Below are 22,281 nucleotides of genomic sequence, written 5' to 3' on the forward strand. Positions count from 1 at the left end.
TCTCCAACATTTCCTCTCTGTGTTTCCCAAACCTTCCATTTTCCTGAAAGATTTCAAAACTAGTGACTCTCTGAACTATTCAACTTTGAATTTCCTAACTGGACCAAAGTGGGCTGGAACTTCCATGGTCACTGCGTGTCATCACTACCCACGGTTAGGTGAACAACCAGTTTGGCACCATGAGATCAACTGAAAACAGGAGGCCCGTGGTCCCGCTTAGCCCTGCCCCTACATTCGAGTACTAACAAAACCCACATATCCTTGGCACACATAATGCTGACACCTAGGGGTGCGTCCAGACCTGTGCTTAAGGTCGTTGGGTGAAAAAGTCGCCGTCTCTGTGGGAAGAAGAACCCTTGGAATGCTGCGTCCACAGTATCGAGGCCTGCTCTTTAGAAGCCTACATTTTGTCACATCGTGAGCTCGAGCTTCTGAAGTCCTGCATGTTTGCATGGCTTCTTCGTAAGCACGTACTTCTTCTAACAGAGATGGCAGAGTCCTCATCCTAAACTCTCGAGTGGACAATGGGGCTGAGTCCTCACAAGAGTCCCGTCCCATTACAAGGGGTGATGTAAGGATTCTCCACCATGTTCAAGAAAAACAAAAATCAGAAACTACTGACCAGCACATATGGTTCCAGAATCATTCTGGACATCACATCTGATGACTGACAAAGGTCTTTCTCTCCAGCAGAGATCCAGCTGTCTAGAGAGTTTTCTTTCTCACTCAGCAGCATTTGCTCAACACCTCTTCTACTCTGGGCCCTGCAGGAGGCTGTCTGAATATAACGGAACCTGGGACAGATGTCCTCATGGAACTTACAGTCTGGTGCAGCCAACATGAATAGCAGTGGATAAAATCATCTCGGGAGAAGACTCATGCTAGAAGGACACCGAGGCTTTCCTCAGGAAATGCCTGCCACAGTTGGAGCATGCAGAGACACGGTGCCTTCCCATTGGCAAAATCAGGGAACAGAAACATTCCACAGGATCACCGGCATCTACGCTGAGGGGAGCTGTGGAGGAACTGTCAGGAACTTTTACCAGGAAGGAGCACAGTATGCCTCTGTAACTGAGGAACCTGGGCTTCAGATGAGAGCCTCAGTTTCCACCTGGGTACAACGCCAGAGACACAAACATGCAGCCTAGTTTTCACCACTTAGCAATCCAACAATCTGTTTATCTCTTACAAACTGTCCAACAATTTATTTTTTTTCTTAAAGATGAGAAGAGCTGTGTGTTTGTCACATGAGATTTTATTTTCAGAATATAAAAGGGACCAAGGGTAGAGAAAACCATGACTGGCAACAGGTTTGGCTGAGTGGATAAATAAGTGAGGACCAACTTGATCAGTCAAGAGTCTGAAGTCTGGCACTCTCTCTCAGGTCAATTTGTTATCAAGAAGGGCTGCCATTCTCCCAAGAAAGCGAACTGCTTGGAACTTCCTAAAAACCTGCTGGGCCTCTACAGCTCAGACCTCCCAGCAGACTCTGGGGGCCGAGAAAAGATGGTATTTGGTCCTGATTGGCACTCACGACAGCTCTGCATCTTCTCCTTACTAAACGGTGACCAGAGAGTAACAGAGGACCACAGAGATGAGCCCCTGCACTTTAAAATGTTGGGCAGAGAGAAGGCAAGAGGTGGGACTACCTGAGAGCCCTGCGTGCTGGCTAGAAATGAGCACGTCTGTGCAGACGTCTGGAGAAGAACTGTTTCAGATGCGATGAGCCAGGAGGGTAGGAGGAGCAGGACTAAGGTCAGACTTGAGTCTGGTGTGCACAGAAATAGGGCTTGGAGATCAGCAGACTCTTCCCCATGCCACCCTTCCTCCACCTCAGTCCGTAGAGACACCCTCATGCCAAGGCTGCATTTTCACATTGTTCTCACTCATCTACTTAGTTTCACACTCAAGGTCCCCTTGAGCTACCCTGATAAATCATAACTTGTTGCTACAGAAAGCCTGGATCCATGAAAGGGAAAGATTTAATGCCATGCCTAAACCTTTTCTTACATAAAAACAAAGCAAAACAAAAAAAAGGGGACTTGCTCCGCTATATTTCTTCTTGGAAATGAAAACATTTGTTAAGGTTTCCTTGGCCACAAGGAAAGAAAACTGTGTTTATCCTGTGTTTAATCCTGAGAGACTCAATGTCCAATGCTGCCAAGAAGGCCCCCAAACTTCCTGTCTCAGCAGTTGTAATCCTATGAAAGCAAAGCCAGTCCTCCTGTCCAAATGTGCCCACTGCTTTTCGAATGTGTATGCCTCACCAGGTTGTCATAAATAAACCGTGTCTTGATTTAGGGCTCACCAGCTATTCCAGGATCGAGGCAGTCTTACGTTCCCCTGAGGCAGCAGTTGTGGAAGACAAAAAAATGTTAGCATAAGGTGCCACTTACCAGTCCCGAAGCTCTCCTCGCCACAGAGGGACAGCTTGCTTGCATCCATCAAATTCCCAAAAAACTTCCAGCCAGTTGGGGTCTCATACAAAGCGATCTTTGTGGCGTTTGCTACCCTTCAAAGGCATGAAATCAAAGTCACATCACAGCAGGACTGTGACCAGGGTCATATGAGGATGGAAAAGATCAACCATCACTGTAAGCAAGGGTCCCGTTTAACACTGCTTACAGGTCAACATGATTCTACATTGGAGAGAAATGAGAAAAGAAAACCCAGGCACAAGGAGCTCTTCTGTACTGATCCAGAGGAACGTGAGTCAGAAAAGAGAAGAAAGGGTTATTCAGATCAGCTTAACGCTTGAAGTTTAACTGTAGTAAAACAGCGGGTTGGGTCATTGAACCCCATGGGTCTGGAGACAGAACACATCCTCAGGCATTCTATAAAGAGCAACAGAATACTGTTTTGTGTGCTCATTAATAATCACAGAGGTCAGCATTTCACAGGGAAAGAGCAGGCCAGAGCAAGTCACATGACCCACACACAGCCTAGTACTCAACATCCAGCCAGTGTTTCTTTCTTATCACCAGATGTCCCACTGTGGAGTCTTCCATTCCAGACAGCGCCTCTGTTCTCAGAAGCAGTCTCTTTCTCCTACAAATCTTTTTCTCCTCCCTATACAGATCCAAAATACTGAAGACCTTTCTGAAGGGCCACATCTGCAGCTCAGCAGCGGGGACATGCTTAGCATGGTCAGGCCTGCATCAGATTCCCTGCACCGATAAATAAAGGAATAGGAAAAGAACTTTTCAGTGACTTAAAAAAAAAGCCACCCTTCCAAAACCCCTTCTGTTTGAGTAGTGGAAGTGGCTTGGTAGTTTGAAGCAGGCTCAGTGAGGTATGCATCCTCAGGTTCCTGCCCCCTTCTTTCAAGTCAGGTGGCTTGTCTGAACTCTAGTGGAGGAAAATCACATCTGTACTTCTGAGAACCATCAGATCCCTGTTATTGGAAATAAGGTTTTTCAGTGCTGAGTCCATACAGGTTATCATTCTAAAAATTATAACTAAAGTATTCCTGAAAAGGCACAGAAGGTATTTCAAGGCCACCAAAGTGTGGCAACCAATCAGCTCTGAGTCCCAAATGTCGGATCTGGAGGCAGAAACACTGGCTTCTGGGTGCTGCTCTTGGTTCGCTGCAGCGTCTTAGCCAAGGCTGGAAACTCCTGACTCAGCTCCTCTCTGTTGAAGTCGGGGGTTCGAGGAGGGTAAGAGATGGAGCACATGAAGAATGCCACTCTCCTTTCCTCACTGATGTAGGTGGAGTCAGCAGTCTACAACCACCTCACCTTCAAAGGGAAACACTGTATGGCCCAGTGGTTGGGGGCTGGGGCTCTGCATTCAATTTTCCTAAGTTCTGATGTGAAGAAGAGTAATTTTCAAGAAGCAGTTGCTTTTAGCTAATAAAGCAACAAAACTAAAAACTCATTCTAATAAACAGAGCATGCATTGTCCTTGACGATAGGGACACACACCTATACACCTTACATAATCTCTTTTGTGTTCACATGGTTACCAATGTAAGGAGAAATTTATATACAAAATTTTCATTTTAGGGAAAGAATAAAATGTTCATTCTCTTAACATAATCATTATATTGGCTAAACATAGTTTCATTGTCCAGCTAGCCTGACGTAGCCACTTACTAGCTGGCTGAGTTAAATCAGCCTCCTTGACCTTTGACATCCATCAATAAAGTGGGGTTATTAACAGCACTTAATAAGAATTGCATTAATTAATCGAACATGTAAAATATCTACTATCCTGGCCAAGGGACCATTCGAAAGCTGAGCCACTGTTCCAAGTGTCTGGACCAATGCGCTCTTCCTTCCTCCTCATGCCCAGGGCCTTGACTCATTCACTCCTTCCTGTTAACTCAGCAGAAGATTCCTGAGGTCCTGACATTCTAAAGCATCCCCTGTTTGCTATTTATTACCTTTTCTTCTTGATCATTTTCCATGGGTCCCCTAAGTCACCCTTTGTAAATGAAAAATGCCCAGTGGACAGACAAGTAAGAAAGTCTGAGGCCTGTTTCCTGCCACTGATCCGCTGATGCAAATGTGAATTTCCCGTTTTACGTATGTGAACTTTCTGCACATGAGGCATCACCGCATTCAAGCCTGCAAGGGTGATCAGTTCTGATTAAAGGCTGAGGTTACCTTAAATGACTCTTCAAAATTTATTTTATGTACACAGCTGTTTTGATTGCATATGCCTATATCCCACATGTGTACAGTGCCCTGAGAGGGCAGAAGAGGACACTGGATTCCCTGGAACTGAAATCATATATGGCTATGAGCCACCATGCAGTGCTTGGGATCAAACCCTGGTCCTCTCTGGAGGAGCAGTGCTCTTCTTAACTGCTGAGCCATCGCTCCAGTGCCCTCGAAATACTTTTTTCAATCATGGTGCGTGCACACTGCTCAGCCAAAGTGACCCTGCATAGATCAAGAATATCATCTTGACTACAAGAAAGTACCACCATTCATTTACTCACTGCGCACGTCCCATGATATTTAGGAACGCTGCTGAGCAGAATCTAAGATGGTGGAAAAGGCAGTGTTTTTTTTCTGTAGAGGTGACAGCCTAGCTGTGAAGCCATCAGACAGCCTATTGGTCCACAGTGTGGCGAGTACCAGGCTGGAGAGGGCAGAATGCTGATGGGACCTTAGAAGAAAGCTAACCCTGAAAATACCTCATTCAAGAAACACTACATCCAGTGGCTGTTCCTGAAACAGAGGACGCATGCTGCAGGCAGTGTTGGGCACAATGAAGAACGATGTGACTGGAGACAGGTGGGCCTAAGAACGGAGACCTACCGGTCCAGAGCACCACTTGTGGGCATGCTGCGTGCAAAGCCACGGACCCCGGTCTGCTGGAAATACGGAATGCTGAAGATATTGGCAGCAATGACAGCCACAGAGTCAGAAGGGTTCACGAAAAATCCATGCTTGCCCAGAATCATGTTCCGATCCTGAGGAAGAAAGGGGATTCCATTTAAGACCTTTTAATCAGACAGTAAGCAAAAGAAACAATAATCCATGGTGTTTCCCAAAATTCAGCATGGATCCTGTACTCACACTGGGTTTTAAACACTGGATTATTTTTTTAAGTGGATCTGTACAACATTGTGGGACCAAAGGCAGCTCTGTGTCCACGACTTAGAACTGGTTTCAATTAAAATGCAAGCACAACCCCTCTTTGAGCTAAGCCCTCTGTTCTCCCTCCTGGGGCCACTAACTTTAACCTCCTAGACCTTTCCAAACTCTGGAACCAATCATGTCTCTCCCAGAGGAGGGGAAGGATGTACAAGAGAGGAAATGTTGGCTGTTTGTGCAGGTTGACAGGTCTACTGGGCTCTTCTGAGGAACAAAGGCAGACTTCTTCAAGAAAGAACTTGTAAACCATGACTCCCCCCATTTGCTACCAGACCCAACGGAAAGGGCGGCTCAGCAGAGCTTCCAAGATACCTACTATGCATCGCCACTCAAGCGCCTACTATGCATCGCCACCCAAGCGCCTGAGAAGCTGAGGGGAAGAGGCACCGGAAGACACCCGGTGACACAGTAACTGCTCTGAGCCCCTTCAACTTTCCTAAGTTTTGATGTAGGGAAGATTAATTTTCAGGAAGCAGTTGCTTTTAGCTGGTGAAGCAACACAAATAAAAACTCATCATAATAAACATTTACTGTCCGTGACACAAGGGAACGCACACCTTACACAATCGCCTCTGTTCTCACAGGGTCAGCAATGTAAGGAGAAATTTACACACAAGATTTTCATTTTAGGGAAAGACTAGAATGCTAACATACTATATTGGCTATAAATAGTTTCATTATCCAGCTAGTACTAACGAACACACAGCTATGTTAGAAGATGAAACCCTTCTGTAAAGATTAAACGACTAATCAGTGGCTGGCTGAGACCTAGCTTAGGGTCAGTATCTAGAACTCCTGCAGCTTCCAGAATATAGTCTTTAAATCCTAACTGGGACCTAAACCCCCACTCAGCAAACACAAGTGCCTGACGTTACATGCAGTGGTTATATTTCAAAGACGTTTGTTTCTGCTCAGGAGGGTCTTTTAATCATTTGGCCCTGGTTTCCAGTGTAACAAGGGACTCTTGAGAGCTACTTAGCAGGCTCCAGTGGCCTGGTAGAAACTGTCCATTTTTCCTCACATCTGCATGCAGGAGAAATCATTTAAATGTTCTTATACACACCCCATCACCATCAAAGGCAGCCCCGAAATCATGCTCTCCTGACTTCATGGTCTCTACCAGGTCAGCAGCATAGGTGAGGTTGGGGTCAGGATGGTGGCCCCCAAAGTCCTCCAGGGGAACACAGTTTACGGCTGAGTTTGCAGGGGCACCAAGTTCTTCACAGAGGATCTTCTTTACATATGGCCCCACAACTGTAACAAATTAAAGGATGAATAGCCAAAGCCTCAGACTTATGAAAACATGGAATGGCTACAGGGTGAGATACACACACCATAGAAATAAGAATGGCGTGGGCAATTTCCTATCCCCAGACACCAGTCCTTGAAAAGAGTCACCTGCCGAGCCTCTGCCCACTCCCCACACATGCAGAGGAGGCCCCTCAGCTCTGCTGAGTAGTTGAGGAGGACACAAACCTTTCCTATGAAGGAGGAAGGGGAGTCATTCTATCAAAAGCAGAGGCCAGCCAGGGGCCACTGGAAGGCTGCAGCCCAACAGTACGTTTTCTCAAGGCGGTCTGCAGCGCATCAGGACGCTCTGCTCAGACCCATGAAAGGGCTCAGGCAATGCCTCGTTCCCCAACCACACAGATCAGTCTGTGGTTCCACCCCTGCCACTCTAAATCTCTCCGTCCTAAATTGCTACAGAATAGGCAGAAAGTCTAAACAGTCATGAATTTTCATGATCTACATTTGGGAAAATCCCATGGCTTGAGTTCACAGTCTTGGCTGTCCCTACTGGCCTGGTCAAACAGCCCACAGAGGAAGAAGGGCAGGAGATACACATCCTGTTGCTGTTGACTTTAATCTTTGGCTTACCCTGGCCCTCAGCTAAGAAAAGAAATGTGTAGAAGCAATGGGGGTGGGGCTCGAGAACATGCTCCCCACAGCTAGCTAGTCAGCAGGCCAACGTCACTCTTCGGAGTGTATGTGGGTGCAGCCGCAGAATGTGGGTGACCTGCTGAGGGTCAGAAGAATGCACACAACAGCTGCAAGAGACTCGAAGCCCGGGGCTTGGTGTAAAAACAATGACCGTCACTCCAGCTTACTGCATGGGGTGTCCAGACTGTTCTGCTTGCCTACACTGAGATTTGTTAACTGTGCAAGTATGAATCTAAAATGGTTGTGAAATAACTCTGTCTGAGCCATCACAGGATTAGGAAGAGGGCTGTGAAGGCGTCATGGCACACACAGCAGACAGCAGCTCCCTGTCTTTGCTAACCCACCAGCTCGTACCTCCGTGCATGGCATCTATGCGGATCTTCAGTCTGTTTGGGCCGGAGAGCAGCTCCTTCAGTGCGCTGAAATCGAAGATGTTTCTCAGCATTGTTGCGTAGGCCTCCACCGAGTCCACAATCTCCACTGTGACAACAAGTGACATGAGAGGGAAGAACAGAACATACCAGACTCTTATGTTCCAACCTAACTACATGTCTACAAACCTGAAGTAACTGCACAGCGGTGGCTGTGACTGCTGTTAAATGTCATCTTGTACAAGCTAACGATTTTCCTTAGACGAGGATGCTACTCATGATTTCTATGATTCTGTAGACAAGGAAACTCAAGGTTTGAAAGTCAGGAACTTGTACTGCTAGAGTCAGACACATAAATTCCCAGCAGAGGCTAGATGAACTCAGCTATGATCCCACCGCTGTCCCTACAGATCCCCACATCACTTCTAATTTTGGCATCTCGAATGACAGAAAAGATAATGCCCATCTTTCTTTAATTTTCTTTTCCGAGATCCAGCCAGAAAAGTTTTCTCAATAAGTCATTTTCTGTATCTCTTGCTAGTGGCTAAAAGTATCTTTGCTCGGGAGTTCTGGACATTTTCAATGCACAAGGAGTCTATGTGCTCTAGTGGTGGCTTCAAGACCCTGAAAACATGTGGCACCGGGTGTTTGTTGCAGTGCAACTGTCAGCCCTCCATGCACCCCCTAATGTTGTCCAGTGGGAAAAAAATACAAGCTGAGCTAGGTCAAATGCAGGTCGCAGTGGCAGCCCTCTCTTCTTCTTAATATGGATTTATAAATGTTTATTCCCTATTATTAAACACAAAACGTGACGCACCACTTTCAGGCTCTGATGGGCTGGACTGCATGTCGGGGGAGGTAGGGAAAACCTGAAGAGCCGGGCTGAAGAGCTATTCAATGAGTCTAAATGCTGGCTTCACTGCTCACTGACCAGTGTGAGCCTGTTGCTTGACCTCTCTCTGGTTTTGCTACTTCCTCTGCTGAAAGTCTGCAGTGATAATGCTGTGCCCACAGACTGGCCATGAGAACAGAACGGACAGAAACACACACATAGGAGAAGCCCAACGACATCAATCAGACAGGTCTTCTAGTCAGTGCTATTGTGGAAACTGAGGCCTGAGCGTCGGAAACGAACCACCCAAAGTCGTATGTCACCTCGTCATTCTCAAGGTCAATGGGTCACTCTCTACACTCCCCAGCACACGCCACACCTGCTAAGCAATTAGCCCACCAGTTCTCAGAGACCACCATTTTCAAAGCTGAAGACCCACTTTAATAACCCCTCCCCCAAAAGCTGCTCTAGTTGGACAGAGGAGTGTGGAGGGAGAAGAGTGATCTGCCTGTGAAGGGGGTAGACAGGAAACTCGAACATGCCTGTGAAGGGCTTGAACTTGTTTTCCAAGTCAAACTGCTGCTTTCCCAGAACACTGAGGTCTACCTTCAAGTCAGGGCAAATGGCATATTCTTCAATTGTCTTGCTGATTTGGAAAATTTTATCAGTGATGGCTTCTGGAGCAGGACCTACAAGTCACAGAGCAAACAAGCATCATCAGGTGCAGTTCATGAGAAAACACAACCCAGTACTCAGCAGTTACTTGGCCCTAGTGTGTTTCCACTGAATCACAGGACTCTTTTTTTTTTTTTTTTTTTTTTTTTTTTATCAGATGTTTCTGAGTCAATTTTCACTATGTAGTTTGGATTGGTCTTGAATCCACAATTCTGTACCAACCTCCAAAGTGCTAGGAGCAAATACCAATTAGAATTTTCTAAAGCAAAATAGCATGTTGGCTACAATTTATCACAAAGAAAGCAGCTGTGGTCTAAGAAGCACTTTACCATCTCAAGAGGGAAGCAAAAGCCCTTTTAAGGTGGGAATTAGAGCCCAGGACTTATCCAACTGTATGTACCTGTCCTTAAGATGACAGATACTCACCCCCATTCGAAATATTGAATTTAATTCCAAAATCTCCATTGGGCCCTCCTGGATTGTGGCTAGCTGTCAGAATGATTCCCCCAATGGCTTTGATCTTTCGGATAATGCAGGATACAGCAGGAGTGGAGAGGATTCCATTCTGTCCAATAACCAGGCGGCCAATCTAGGAGAAGGAATCCAGACCGTATGAAACAAAGCTACTGTACAGAGATGCCGGGGTAAGCGGGAGATGGGGAATGAAGACACTGCTGGACCAGCAAAGTCATTTTCTTAAGGAAACATCAGCATCTTGGCTGCCTCTACTACATTACTGAGACAGGATCAGAGCTGTTGAGCAAAGCCATTTCTTCCTTCCTTTGTTTCTTTTTTCCCTATGGAACTTCACAGCTTTGAAACTGTAGACTGAGATGCTGTATGGCAAGAACCTAGTGCATGTGTGATAGTCCATCCAGGGCAGGTTCTCAATGTGGGCATACTGAAGGACTGTGAGAAAGCCTGTATTTTTATTCAACTCTAGCATATTTTCCACCATGGGAGAAAGAACACAGGCCTAAATAGTTAAAGGCATTCTAACCAAAGAAAAGGCCTTTGCAATTAAGACCCTTAAAAAGCAAAAGTATTGCACACGATGTCAAGAATAATACAAAATGCACCTTGCAAATTTCTTCCCAGGCATGTCTGTCTTTTACAGCTAATGAGAGTCCTTGTGGTTCATCCTGTTAGATACAGCGGATTACTTCCTGGGCCTAAGACAGGACTGTAAGGAAACTGGTCACCCATTTATCTGAAAGGAACACCGGGAAACTCACTTTCCTGCATCTCTAACCAATGGTATCAACTCAGCTCTTGAAGGTAAAACTTGCCTTTGTAAAATGAAATGTGCCTCAACACGACCCAAGTTCCTTAGAGGAACTTATTTTAAATTATTAAAAATACTTAGAATGTGGGAGTTTGTGTTATCCCTAACCACTATTCTGAAGGAAAAAAAAATCAGGTCTTTTCTTGTCTTTTGCTTTTAATTTCCATTAGTCTCATTTGCTTGTTTGTTTTGGTTTTTTGAAGTGGAGATGACTTGGTGGTGGATGATGTATTTCCCTTTTTAATTATGTGCGTGCACGTGCACACCTTGTGTGGGTGTGTGCACATGACTGCAGCTGCACAGAGAGAACTACGGCCACAGCTGGACTAACGAAAGAAACATGACATCATATATATATATATATATATATATATATATAGAGAGAGAGAGAGAGAGAGAGAGAGAGAGAGAGGACAGATACACAATGCACCATATATATTTAAAAATAAAGCCAGGAATCACGTAATTTTAGATATCTCTGAGGGAAACTTAGTTGCCATTTCCTAGTTGTTGTTTGAGTCACCTAAAGACACTGATTTGTACTGGGTACGGAAGGAGATCTGATGAACAATAAGCCATACTGTGCACCTCCCTCTCACTCTCCCTGACTGCATGCTGTGAGGGTGGTGAAAAGGGTTAAAGGTGCCAGCAGAAACCAAAGCGAGGAAGCCCAGGGTGCTTCTCTCTTGAAGGGCTATAGATTCTAAAGCAGGCTCCCACGGACTGTCTTGACTAGGAAAGGCAGTGCAGCCCCTCCTCTAAAGATGGCTGTAAGATGCAAGCTCCTCATTCCACCTCCCACCATGATATTCACCCAGATGGTCTTTAAACACAGCTCTGTCCTGCTAAACCCGAGCCCTGTAGTGCACAGTCCCCAGTCCCTCCCACCCTGGATTATCCCTGAAGACCCAGCAGGAATCAGTGGCTCACACACCAGTGCTTCTAGCAGCATCTCTCACAACAGCCAAAGGGGGAAAGAACCCAGACATCCTGTTCCAGAAGAAAGGATAGATACACAATACACCACACACACACACACACACACACACACACACACACACACACACACTGGAGTATTACTCAGCCTTGAAATAGAAACCAAGCTGGAGGATGTTGTAAAGTGAGGGAGTGGGTGGAGGAGTAAAGTCATAAAGATAAAGCAGATTATGAAGAAGAAATTCCTGTCACACATCACAATATGGACAAACCCTGGGGACATCTCTAAGTCAGAGAAGTGCAGGGTTCCATTTACATGAGGCATCGTAAAATCATCAAAACTGCAGAAACAGGAGGAAGAATGGAGGCTGTCAGGAGTTGCAGGGGTGGGGCCAGATGAAGAAATGAGGAGCTGTTTATTAGGTGTGGAATACAATAAAAGATGGTAGCAGTCTAAAGCCATGTCACACCAGTGTAAACAAACTGACCCATACATCGGTGAATAATGCTATGTTTTGAAAAAACAATTAAATTGCTTTTAAAAGTTAGTTATCATATCCAGAGATGGCATTGTTCTCTACGCCTGGGGAGGTGACTGGCAAAGTTGTCTACAGAATCACATTATTTTCTTTTCTATTTGGAGACAGTGTCTTGCTGTATTTCCTATGCTTACCTTATACTCCACAACTCACTTGGCTTTAGCTTCCTGAGAGCTGAGGTCACAGGATTGGGCCATCGTGCCTGGCTTTAAGGCTTTAAAACACTCAAAGGAAAGGCCTGAAATTCTGACCCACACTCCTGCATGATAAGCCGTGAACACATCATGCTAACTGAAAAAGGCCAGACACAGAAAGACAAAGGCTGAGTGTCACCTACACAAGGGAGCCAGGTCAGGCAAACATGCAGAGCCACCAGATGCTGGCAAAAGCAGGCTTGGGGAACAACTGTTTAATGGGCACCGAGTTTGTGTCTGGGATGATGACTGTACCACATGACAAATGGCCCTGGAAACCCTTAACATGACAAAGCTGATGTTATATGCTACCTTTCCTAAAAAGGGAAAATACAGCTTGGTGGTTCTCATGTTTTGTTTAAAAAGAGGAGGAAGAACAGGGAGAGGAGGAGGAGGAAGAAGATGCCCCCCCTCATTTTCTTTGTCTTGCTAGCTACAAGTACAGTCTTTTTATTTAACCTCTGAAAATTCTCCAAGTTCAAAGCTCTGAGAACATAGTACAGTCTACACGGGCCCACCACAAATTTGTTTTGTTCATTAAGATATCCATTAAAAGTAGCCGCATGAAAATGAGAACACAGAGGAGCATCTATTGAAGCTTCACTGCACCCCATGCTTCACAGATGCACCAGATCTCTAAAGGAAGATAAAGATGCACCAGTACACAGGAAGGAAAAAAATGACAGGCTCCATTTAGCTGACCAAGCCAAAAAGTCGTCCATACGCTAGTCGTGGGAGGGAGGAGCCACTGCCAGTGGTGAGAGGCACTGTCTTTTGCTAAAATCCATGGTAATAACTATCCTTCCCTTAGATTTCCTGCATCCTACCACAACCGGAGATGTTAAAGCTGTCAGAATGGGGACTATGTTAGAAAAAGAAGAAACCAAGCACGGTCTTTAGAACCTCAGGGTTTTATCAGATTAGAGCACTTTATCAGTCTATTAAATGTCTTTAAAGTGATTCAGCCAGCCAGCAGGCCTGCTCTCAATGCAATGCTATTTTTTAATATGGAATGTCCTTGAAAATACAGCTTAAGATGCCACATTCTTAACAAATAGGCAGCTACCATATTTAATCAATTATTGTCTCTGAAATGTATTATTTAGCAAACCTTCCAAAAGTCAATCAGAGAAAGTCTGCAAGGTCTGCCTGAATTACGCATTCCATCCACCTGGCCCACATCCTTCAGCGCCACACAAAGAAGCTTTAATGAAGCCGAATCTATCAGAGCAAAGGGGACAGTGTACCAGATCCACTCAACAACCTAGATATATGGAGAAATAATGTTCCATTTGTCCTCTCAAAAGATTAAAGCATCTTTAACACCATTCCCTGAACAGTGCTCCCTCAAAGATGAAATTTATGGCACGTCACATTTTATCTTAAAAATGTGTGTGTTTCATAATAATTTCATATTTGAGTTCTTTATCAGCAATTTTTACCTGACAAGCATTTGGATGCTGAAACCCCCAGGCCGCAGACAGTAGTGGTATGTAGCACGCCTAAGTTTACTCTGATGGTGTGCCTTTTGTTGTTGGCTTTTCCAAACACCTGCTTGGCACATTCAAATAGACTCAAAATGAATGCCCAACACATTTGATTGCAGTGCTAAATATTATGGTCTCCAGGCCAGGATTTCTTCCCTCCCCCAAAAAAGTACAAAACAAAACTTTAAAACTTTGTAGAACACACACAGTATCTCTGTCTCCCTGTCTCTCTCCCTGTCTCTCTCTCTGTCTCTCTCTCTCTCTGTCTCTCTCTCTGTGTCTCTCTGTCTCTCTGTCTCTCTCTGTCTCTCTCTCTGTCTCTCTCTCTTTCTCTCTCTCTCTCTCTCTCTCTCTCTCTCTCTCACACACACACACACACACACACACAGGGCTTTGGGCCTCCAGAGGAATTTGCAGGAAAACCCAGCAATGTCCTGACATACACCTTCCTGTTAAAGTGGGCTGTAGAGTCGCTGTAACATCAGGACCAGTGCTTTTGCCATTTCCCCTCTGATTTGCTTAATCTGGCCATTATTAATCCATAATGCCACACTTTGTCAGAGTCTATTAACATTACTACCTATAAGACCTGATGTCTCTACCCTGCTGCACAAATTCACCCTAAACAGGGCTTCTTTTGTGTCCCTGGTCACTATAAGCAGATTCCTCTGTAAAGGTCTTCCCAGAAGACTCATACTTAACATCCAACCAGTCCCCGCCAAGCCTCCCCCCTGGTACTTTTTTTACATGACAACCAAGATCCGCAAACAACATGCCCTGCCTTTGTTTTCCTGTTTGACAAATGACTGAACATCAACAAGGAAGCCATTGAACACACAGCAAATCCTTCCCTTGCCCCAGCTCATGACAGCTCTCCATAGGACAGGGGTAATTACAGAAGCTAGCTAGCAAGCAGATGAAAAAGCTTAGGGCCAGGAACATGCTTTATGTGTCTACAAGGCAACAGGTACTTTACAAAGGGCAGGAACCAAACACAACACATGCAAAGCTGAGCTTCATTCCCAGGTCCCTGGTCACTGCTGGAACTTTGAACCATTTTCACAACATTCGATCACAATGGAATTAAGCAGGCGTTAGAACAGAGGTAGATCCTGAGTATTTCTGTAGGATTAAAAAGGTACTTGGGAGGCCAGAGATGTACCAATACTTATTGTATACCAACCCCGTTGGCAGCTGCCATCTGCACTACCGTCTCTATTGCTGACTTATTAAAGTACCGCCCATCTCCACCGACCACCAGTGATGATCCCTGGCGATCTTTCAGGTCTATGGAAAAGAATATGCTCTGGATGAAATTCTCCAGATAGCAAGGCCTCTCCTCAAAGTGATGGGTGTTCTTCTGCAGTCCACTGGGGCCTGGCTTCTGGTCCTGGTAAGGAGCTGTGGCGAAAGTCAGCAGTGGGAGCGGACCCTCTTCTGTTCTCCTGTGTGTCCCAGAAACCCATTCTTCAAAGTCACTCATCTTTCATACCCAGCTCCTGGCTCTGTGAGGGTGTCCAGGAAGTAGCTGAGGGTCCCCCGAATTGTCTGTCAGACCCGGAGCTGCCACAGTGTCCTCTGTGTAAACAACGCAGAAATTTTCCTTGAACCATCACTGTCGTTAGGAGGTCCCATTCATTCCCTACGGTGGTTGTCTCCTGAGGAAAAGTTATGGGTCACACACCCACCCGTAACCCCACACAAAGCAGATCTTCAAAGCTGTTCCGATGAAGATCCTTCTGCCCACACAATGAAGCTGAATTATTTTTGCCCCAGTTCCCGTTAGGGCAGAGTTCCCCGGAGTGCTGCTTGCAGCAGACTTTGGTTTCAGACACCAGAGAGCTGCCAGCCTCTGCTCTTGAAGCCAAAGCTAAGAAGGGACAACTGCAGTCCCTAAAGCAGGTTAGGACAAGATACCTGGTTTGGCTCCCACTATTCCTGCTGCCCCTTGAACTGGAGCCTCTGGGCCTTCTGCAGCTAAAGTTGCTCAGAGCCACTGAGCAGATAAAAGGTCAAGCTTAAAATGGCAGAGAGGGATCTCAGTTACCTCTGGTCCCTTCGTTTCGATTCCATTCTGATACCCACAGGACTAAGCCCTTCCCCCAGGCCATCCCAGGTAGAAGAGGAATAATCTGCTAACAGAACAGATCTGCTCATTGGCCACCAAGAATTTAACCAAACAGGGCTCAAGTACAGCTTTGGAAGAATGTGCTTGTCAGCGTGGGCAATGCCCCGGGAGCATCTCCAGCACCGGGAGTAAATGTGGTTTTATCAGACTATCCACCAGCCAACATCTCGGCTCTTCTCTTAAATGAAAAACGACGCTGGGGATTCACATTTCTGAGAAATACAGAGCAACGAGAAGTTGATAGATGTATTTCCTACATATATACGCCTGGGTCGGTTACTGATAGACAAATAGTAGGATAAAACCAGTAACTATTTTATACAGGGTCTTACTGTGGAGCCCAGACTAGCCTTGAACACGTAGCTCCCACTGAACTGGAACTTGAAATCCTGCTAGTCTCTGCTGACATACAAGCCTGTTTAAACAGACTTTACTCTCAGGAAACTATTGGTGAGGTGAGCTTTGTGTAGGTGCTGCGAACCCCACTGGAAGAGCCCTGCTCTCTCTTAACTGGCAAGCATTTCTCCAGCCTTCTCAAGGAAACATCTGCAGTGAAGCAAATTGTCTTTTGCATTTGAAGAACCTAAAATGTTTTTAAAATTTTTATCTGAACAAATTTAGTACCTAATATCCTCTAACCCCTAAGGTTTTCTTAATAACCCATTTAAAGACATGCCTGTGAGTTTCTTTTCTGGATCATCAGAAGTTACCAATTAAGAAGCCATATCATCAAAGTTCTGAACTTGTTAAAGATGTTTAAAAAGTAAACCAGGGCTGGTCATACCGCAGGTCTGGAGAGTCTGATAGGAACTAGAGAGTGATATTTTGAAGGGAGCTGTGAATCACCACCTTTGAAAACCAGATTTATCTACCAGGGTGCCAATCTGGGTGTGACAGCAGACAAGCTCTGTAAGCAGCTAGCCAGCCTCTCAGAGGCAGGGGGGAGAGGAGGGCTGCCTAGCAGAGGGCCAGCAGAGCTAATGTGCACACGGCAGGAAAGCTCGACTGGCTGGGGACCCTTCACATAGCAGACATGGCCACACTGACCAACTGCTGACCCCTCAAGTCCCATCTGGTCTGCTGGATCCTACGGATCAGTGCTAGAGCAGCCGGCGCAGTGGGCTCGACCTGCTCAAGAGCCTCCTCCCAGCAGCCATCTGTAATGAGATCTGATGCCCTCTTCTGGTGTGTCTAAGGACAGCTACAGTGTACATAACAAACAAACAAACAAACAAACACAAGAGCCTTCTCCTGTTCCAGGCCCAACACAAAGCTGGCAGTCTACTGATCCACTTGTGCCTGGGCCTGAGTAACACACCCAAGTGTGGAATGTGTTGTCTCCAAAATCGAAACAGGCTTCTTCCTGGGTAGTAGAAAGGGGCAAGTGTAGTAATTTATCCTTCACCTCAGAAGATCAATCTCTGCATGCCCAATACTGCTTGATGCTTGGGGGTTTCACTGAGGTAGAAGGCCCTTGAATTTTGGTTGGATTTATTTCCTATCCTCTAATGTACATACGTGTTTTATCAACAAGTCCAAAGTGGTTTCTACCTCCTGCTCACATGGTCCCATGAGCAAAATGTCGTCAACATAGTGGACCAGTGTGATAGTTTGTGGAAGTGACAGATAATCAAGATCCCTTCAGACTAAGTTATGGCACAGGGCAGGAGAGTTACTGTACCCTTGAGGCAAAACTGTAAAGGTATCCTGCTGGCCTTGCCAACTGAAAGCAGAGAGAAAATCTGCAGATGTGGAAACAGCTCACAGAGTATATATATTAGGCTGAGAACCAGACAGCCAAAAAAACCAACCACTTTTTTTTTGTAGCTTATTTAGGGCTCCTGTTTTTATAAAATGAAATTCTTTGAAATTGATTTTAAAAGGAAGCTTGTTTTATTCATGGCTACCTACCATGGCTTTTTTGACTTATTGCAAGTAGCTTTTTAAAAAAAAAAATTCATCTATTTTAAGTTCTGTGCCAAGTTCCCCTTCGTTTCTTATAGCCTCGCAAATTAGACCAACATATGTGCAACCAAAGAGCTAGATTTATGAAATATTATCCCAGTGATCTCTTCATTGGACTAACAGAGCAGTGACCCAAGGCCCTACAACCTTCCTAATGAGATCCTGATGTCCCAGAGCACATTCAGGGTCACATGGGCATGAGGGTGCCTGGGCAAACCCACCAGCATATTACATGTCGGCATGTTCTCCACCCGAGCTGGACCACTTGCTGGTGCAGGGCTTTCTGAAGCTGAAATTACGAACATAACCTTTCAGATGGCTACACATGCCCAGTCTTGTATTTATCAATTTGCAAAGGGAGGCCTGACGCATGGTAGACACTCACTGTAGAAAGCTTCCTTAAAAAAAAAAAAAAAAACCCACGAAGTCGTAATTTTATGGACACCATAGAACTCAACCTCATATAAAAATATTACCAGAAGCAGCAATGTGAGATGGGCTGTGAAGTGGGGTAAAGGAAGAGGCATTAAAAACATTAAGCTTCCTGAGCCGCTCAGACTAAGTGGGGCAGCTATTAAGAAACTCATCCGTTTTCGCTCTCCAGCAAAGGTTGAGCTTCATCTTCAGAAACGCTGCTATCGAGCAGAGCGAACCCAATTTGGCCTAATGAATTCGCCCGCGTTACCAGTACTCCTTCACAATGACACAGATTACATTTAAACCATATGGGGGATTTAAGGATTGCTCCCTTCAGACAAGGAACTTTCATACTGGTCTTGGGCCCAATCAATTTCACAATGGCAGAGTTATGAACCCCTTCACTCCTGGCCTCCCAAAGATTCAGATCCCTTTCTTGTCAGCCAGCTGGAAACCTCTCTCCCTCCCTCCTTTGCTTCCTTCATTCCCTTCTCCCTCCTTCCTTCCTTCCCTCCTTCCTTCTTTCCTTCCTTCCTTCCTTTCTTTCCTTTCTTTCCTTCTTCTTTCTTTCCAATTACACAGTTATTGGACAGCTAGCTACTATGTCTAGGCCCCATACAAGCACTGGATCTAGGACTCAAGTAGGTTCATGTTTGACCATTATTGGACCATACACAGGGTCCAGTTTTAGAAAGGCCATAGGAATAGAATTGCTAACCCTGATTTGGGTGCAAAGCCCAGGAAGCCAGCTTCCTGTTCAGCTAAAAGCAACAGGAAGTACCCAGCGACTGGCCCATAGCTCTCTACTTTTGCCATGGCCTATGAGCCCAGAGTATTAGTCCACAGCAGTGGGGAAAGCCTGTTCATTTGCCAGCCAATCCAGGGTCAGCATGGTAATATATGAAGTGCACAGGATTAGGAAACAGGCAAAACCAGGCCCAAACACTATGGCTCTAAAGGGTATGAATGTAGATTCAGGAACAGGCCATTGAATTGAGCTGAGCCTGCAAAAATGCAGCTAGCTCTGAACTGAAGTGCGCAGTAAATCATGGAAGCATCCAGTCTTCTACATGGCCTCCAAGAAGCTGTGAGTGAAGACTAGCCCATCCCAAAGCTCATTTTATCGCTACAGTGAGATCCTTACGACCCCTTCGTTCACAAGAGCACGGTAAAGATCCCCCTCCTCCTCCAGAGTGTTGAAGCAAGCCTCTGGAAACGGTGTAAGAATACTAATTACCCTTTATTTCACATTCTGGGTGGGAGCAGGGACAAAACCATGGGTGCGTGGGTCTTTGTGGGAAAGAAGTTACATCAGGAGGAAGCCATGTCCTAGGGGAACGTTTTCAAGGGCTGAGTCTGAGCAGTGGCGATCCCAAGGATGAGCCCTGAAAAATGGCTGGGGCAAGGCATGGGGTTATGACCCATGAAGCCACTTTTGTAAGTATCAGAGACGTGTGCGAAATAAAGCAGGAAGGACACAAACCACCATGTTTGGGGAAATATGATTGGCTAGCAACAGCGTATGAAAAAGCTTGCAGAAAGAGATTATCCAAGACTAGCAAGGCTGGTAAAAAGCACAACCTTCCTTAGCTGGAGTGGCTTGGAAGATCCTTGTGGATAGAATCTGCCCAGCACGAGCCCCTGCTGGCCTTCTGAATACACTGTCAACTTGAAGTCCCTGAGCCTTTGAGGTTTCTGTCCTCCAGCAGGAAAAGACTTCCTAAGCAACTCTGCTTCTGACCCCTTTCCACACCTCAGCTTCTATCTGTTCTCTCGGTTCTCTGAGAACTACCCTGTACCCTGCCCCAGAGAACTCTGACTCCGACCCATCATGACCAGGGTTACAAGGCAGAACTGCTCGCATCTTTGAGTCTTGGACTCTAAAACTGAGACTTTGAAGTATCCAAGCCAAAGCCAGTTAGCCCTTTGACCAGAGAGGCAGACTAAGGGACTGGAGAAATAAGTCCTGTAATATCTCAAACATATCAGTAAAACTGTTTCTGACAGCCAAGAGATACAAGGATACTCAAACATTACTAACACAGTGCCACTTACATATCTTGGGGTGCTGTTGCCTTGTTTTGTGGGGGAATAAATCAGAAAAGAATCCAAAATAGAATCAAGCAGAGAATGGGTTAGGTGTATCTTCTGATGTGTAGGGTTCAGGATGTCAGTCACGACATTAGGGAATACCTGCTGTGAGCAGAAATCATGGAGGCTACCTGTGGCATTGGCATTCTAGGCTAGGAAAGGCTCCACATCCAAATCCCTGGGCAGCATGCACTCCATCCAGCTCACACCACCACCACCTGCATTCAACTAGAAAAGTAACTAATTACTCGGAGTAAGTGAGCGGATGGGTGTTGGGGAGTGGGTGGTAGGAATCGAATTTCTGACCTTACACACGCTAGGCAAACACTAGACACTGAGCTACACTCCCAGCCATGAACATTTAAAAAAATCATTTAGATAAAGCACAGAATAGCCAAGTATACCTTGTATAAAAATAAATCAAATTTACAGTACACGTGGAGTGCCTCTTATCCAAAATTCTCTAGACCAGAAGGGTTTTGAATTTAGATGTTTCTGAATTCTGGAATGTTTGCACTGATATAAAATGAGATGTCCTAGGGATGGAATCTAGGTCTAGGTAAATCCATTTTGTTCATACGCACCTTTTGCACACCACCTGAGGGCAACTTTATACAAATGTTTATTTGTGTGCCTACGACTTCACTGTCATTCGCTCTATGAAGTCACATGTGGAATTTTGCGCTTGTGGTGCTGTATTGGTACCAGATTTTTGGAGCATTCTAGATTTTGGTATTTTTAAAATTAAGGACACTCCTCCATTGGTATTAATGTCTTTGGAGCCATTATAGAACATGTAAATACAGTCTGTATTTTAAACACATTTAAGGAATGTGAGCTACTGCCTCATCTAAGTGTCATCTTGTGATTACAGCTGACAATAGGCAGAGGGCCGACTTATTTAGAATCACAATCATCACTGTAAAAAAGAGGAATTACCAGAATTAGAGACATTAACCGAACACTCAAGAGAACGCAGAATATACCAGAAGTTCATCCCATTAGATATTAAAGGGATGGACTTTGTGGACAAACTGACAGGACCCTCCCTCAGCTCTCCAGTCTCCAGGCAAATGGCCTTGGACAATATTTATTTAACCCCTGTGCTTCCAGGCCTTTCTCTGTAATGTTAGAGACGGGAGACCACACCCATCCCACGCAGACGCTCTAGGAATCCTAGCATCTACAGACGCCCTATAGGGAAGGGGCCATTCTCATATAACTTGTATATATCCCACATATTAAGCAACCTCATAGTGCCTAATACAATATAAACAGTTAACATTGCATTATTTGCGGAGTCTCTGCAAACCAAGGTTAATGAAACTCCTTTTCAAACTCCTAGAAGTTAGGTCTGGGCACTTAGTTCCAACAGCATTCTCAAAGTCCCAGTCCAAACCCTGAGTGCTGTATAAGCAGGGTGTGGTAGCACAGCAGCTGTAATTCCTGCACGTGGAGGTGGAGGCAGGAGGATCAGAAGCTTAGTGTCATCCTTCACTATGCGGTCCAGCCTGGGCTACATGAGAATAAAGCAAAGCATGTAAACTGTTGATTGCAGTGCTTGGCCACAGAGTAGCTACTTAACAGAGGCCCCGACACTACCTGAGCACGCACAGCCAGTCAGGTGGACCTGGGCAGTGAGTGTGACCACAGCTGCTGGGTGAGACCGTGTCTGCGGCTGCCTTCATTAGATCATAGGATTTGGATGCTTTCAGTGCTGCTTGTCAACGGGGACGTTTAAAAGAACACAACATGTGATTTATAAATCTGAAATGCAGGATCAATGAATTTGTAAATAAAATAGTACACAC

General features: G+C 45.4%; 1 protein-coding gene across 2 annotated transcripts in view; it reads right to left on the minus strand.

Annotated features, from left to right (window-relative positions):
• Nucleotides 1–22,281, minus strand: part of PGM1 (phosphoglucomutase 1) — a 56,940-nt gene that overhangs the window by 15,083 nt on the left and 19,576 nt on the right. Inside the window, exons 1-7 of one of the 2 annotated variants that reach the window (XM_080921572.1) lie at nucleotides 15,053–15,680; nucleotides 9,855–10,017; nucleotides 9,296–9,442; nucleotides 7,905–8,030; nucleotides 6,673–6,863; nucleotides 5,271–5,425; nucleotides 2,397–2,512 (exon numbers count right to left, since the gene is read on the minus strand). In XM_080921572.1, the coding sequence (XP_080777698.1) occupies nucleotides 2,397–2,512; nucleotides 5,271–5,425; nucleotides 6,673–6,863; nucleotides 7,905–8,030; nucleotides 9,296–9,442; nucleotides 9,855–10,017; nucleotides 15,053–15,352 (1,198 nt within the window). In that variant the 5' untranslated portion in view covers nucleotides 15,353–15,680. Of the gene's footprint in view, nucleotides 1–2,396; nucleotides 2,513–5,270; nucleotides 5,426–6,672; nucleotides 6,864–7,904; nucleotides 8,031–9,295; nucleotides 9,443–9,854; nucleotides 10,018–15,052; nucleotides 15,681–22,281 lie in introns of those variants that run through there. The other variant, XM_080921573.1, reaches the window with a different exon arrangement.

The sequence above is a fragment of the Micromys minutus genome (assembly GCF_963924665.1).
Source record: "Micromys minutus genome assembly, chromosome: 9".
Lineage (NCBI taxonomy): Eukaryota > Metazoa > Chordata > Mammalia > Rodentia > Muridae > Micromys > Micromys minutus.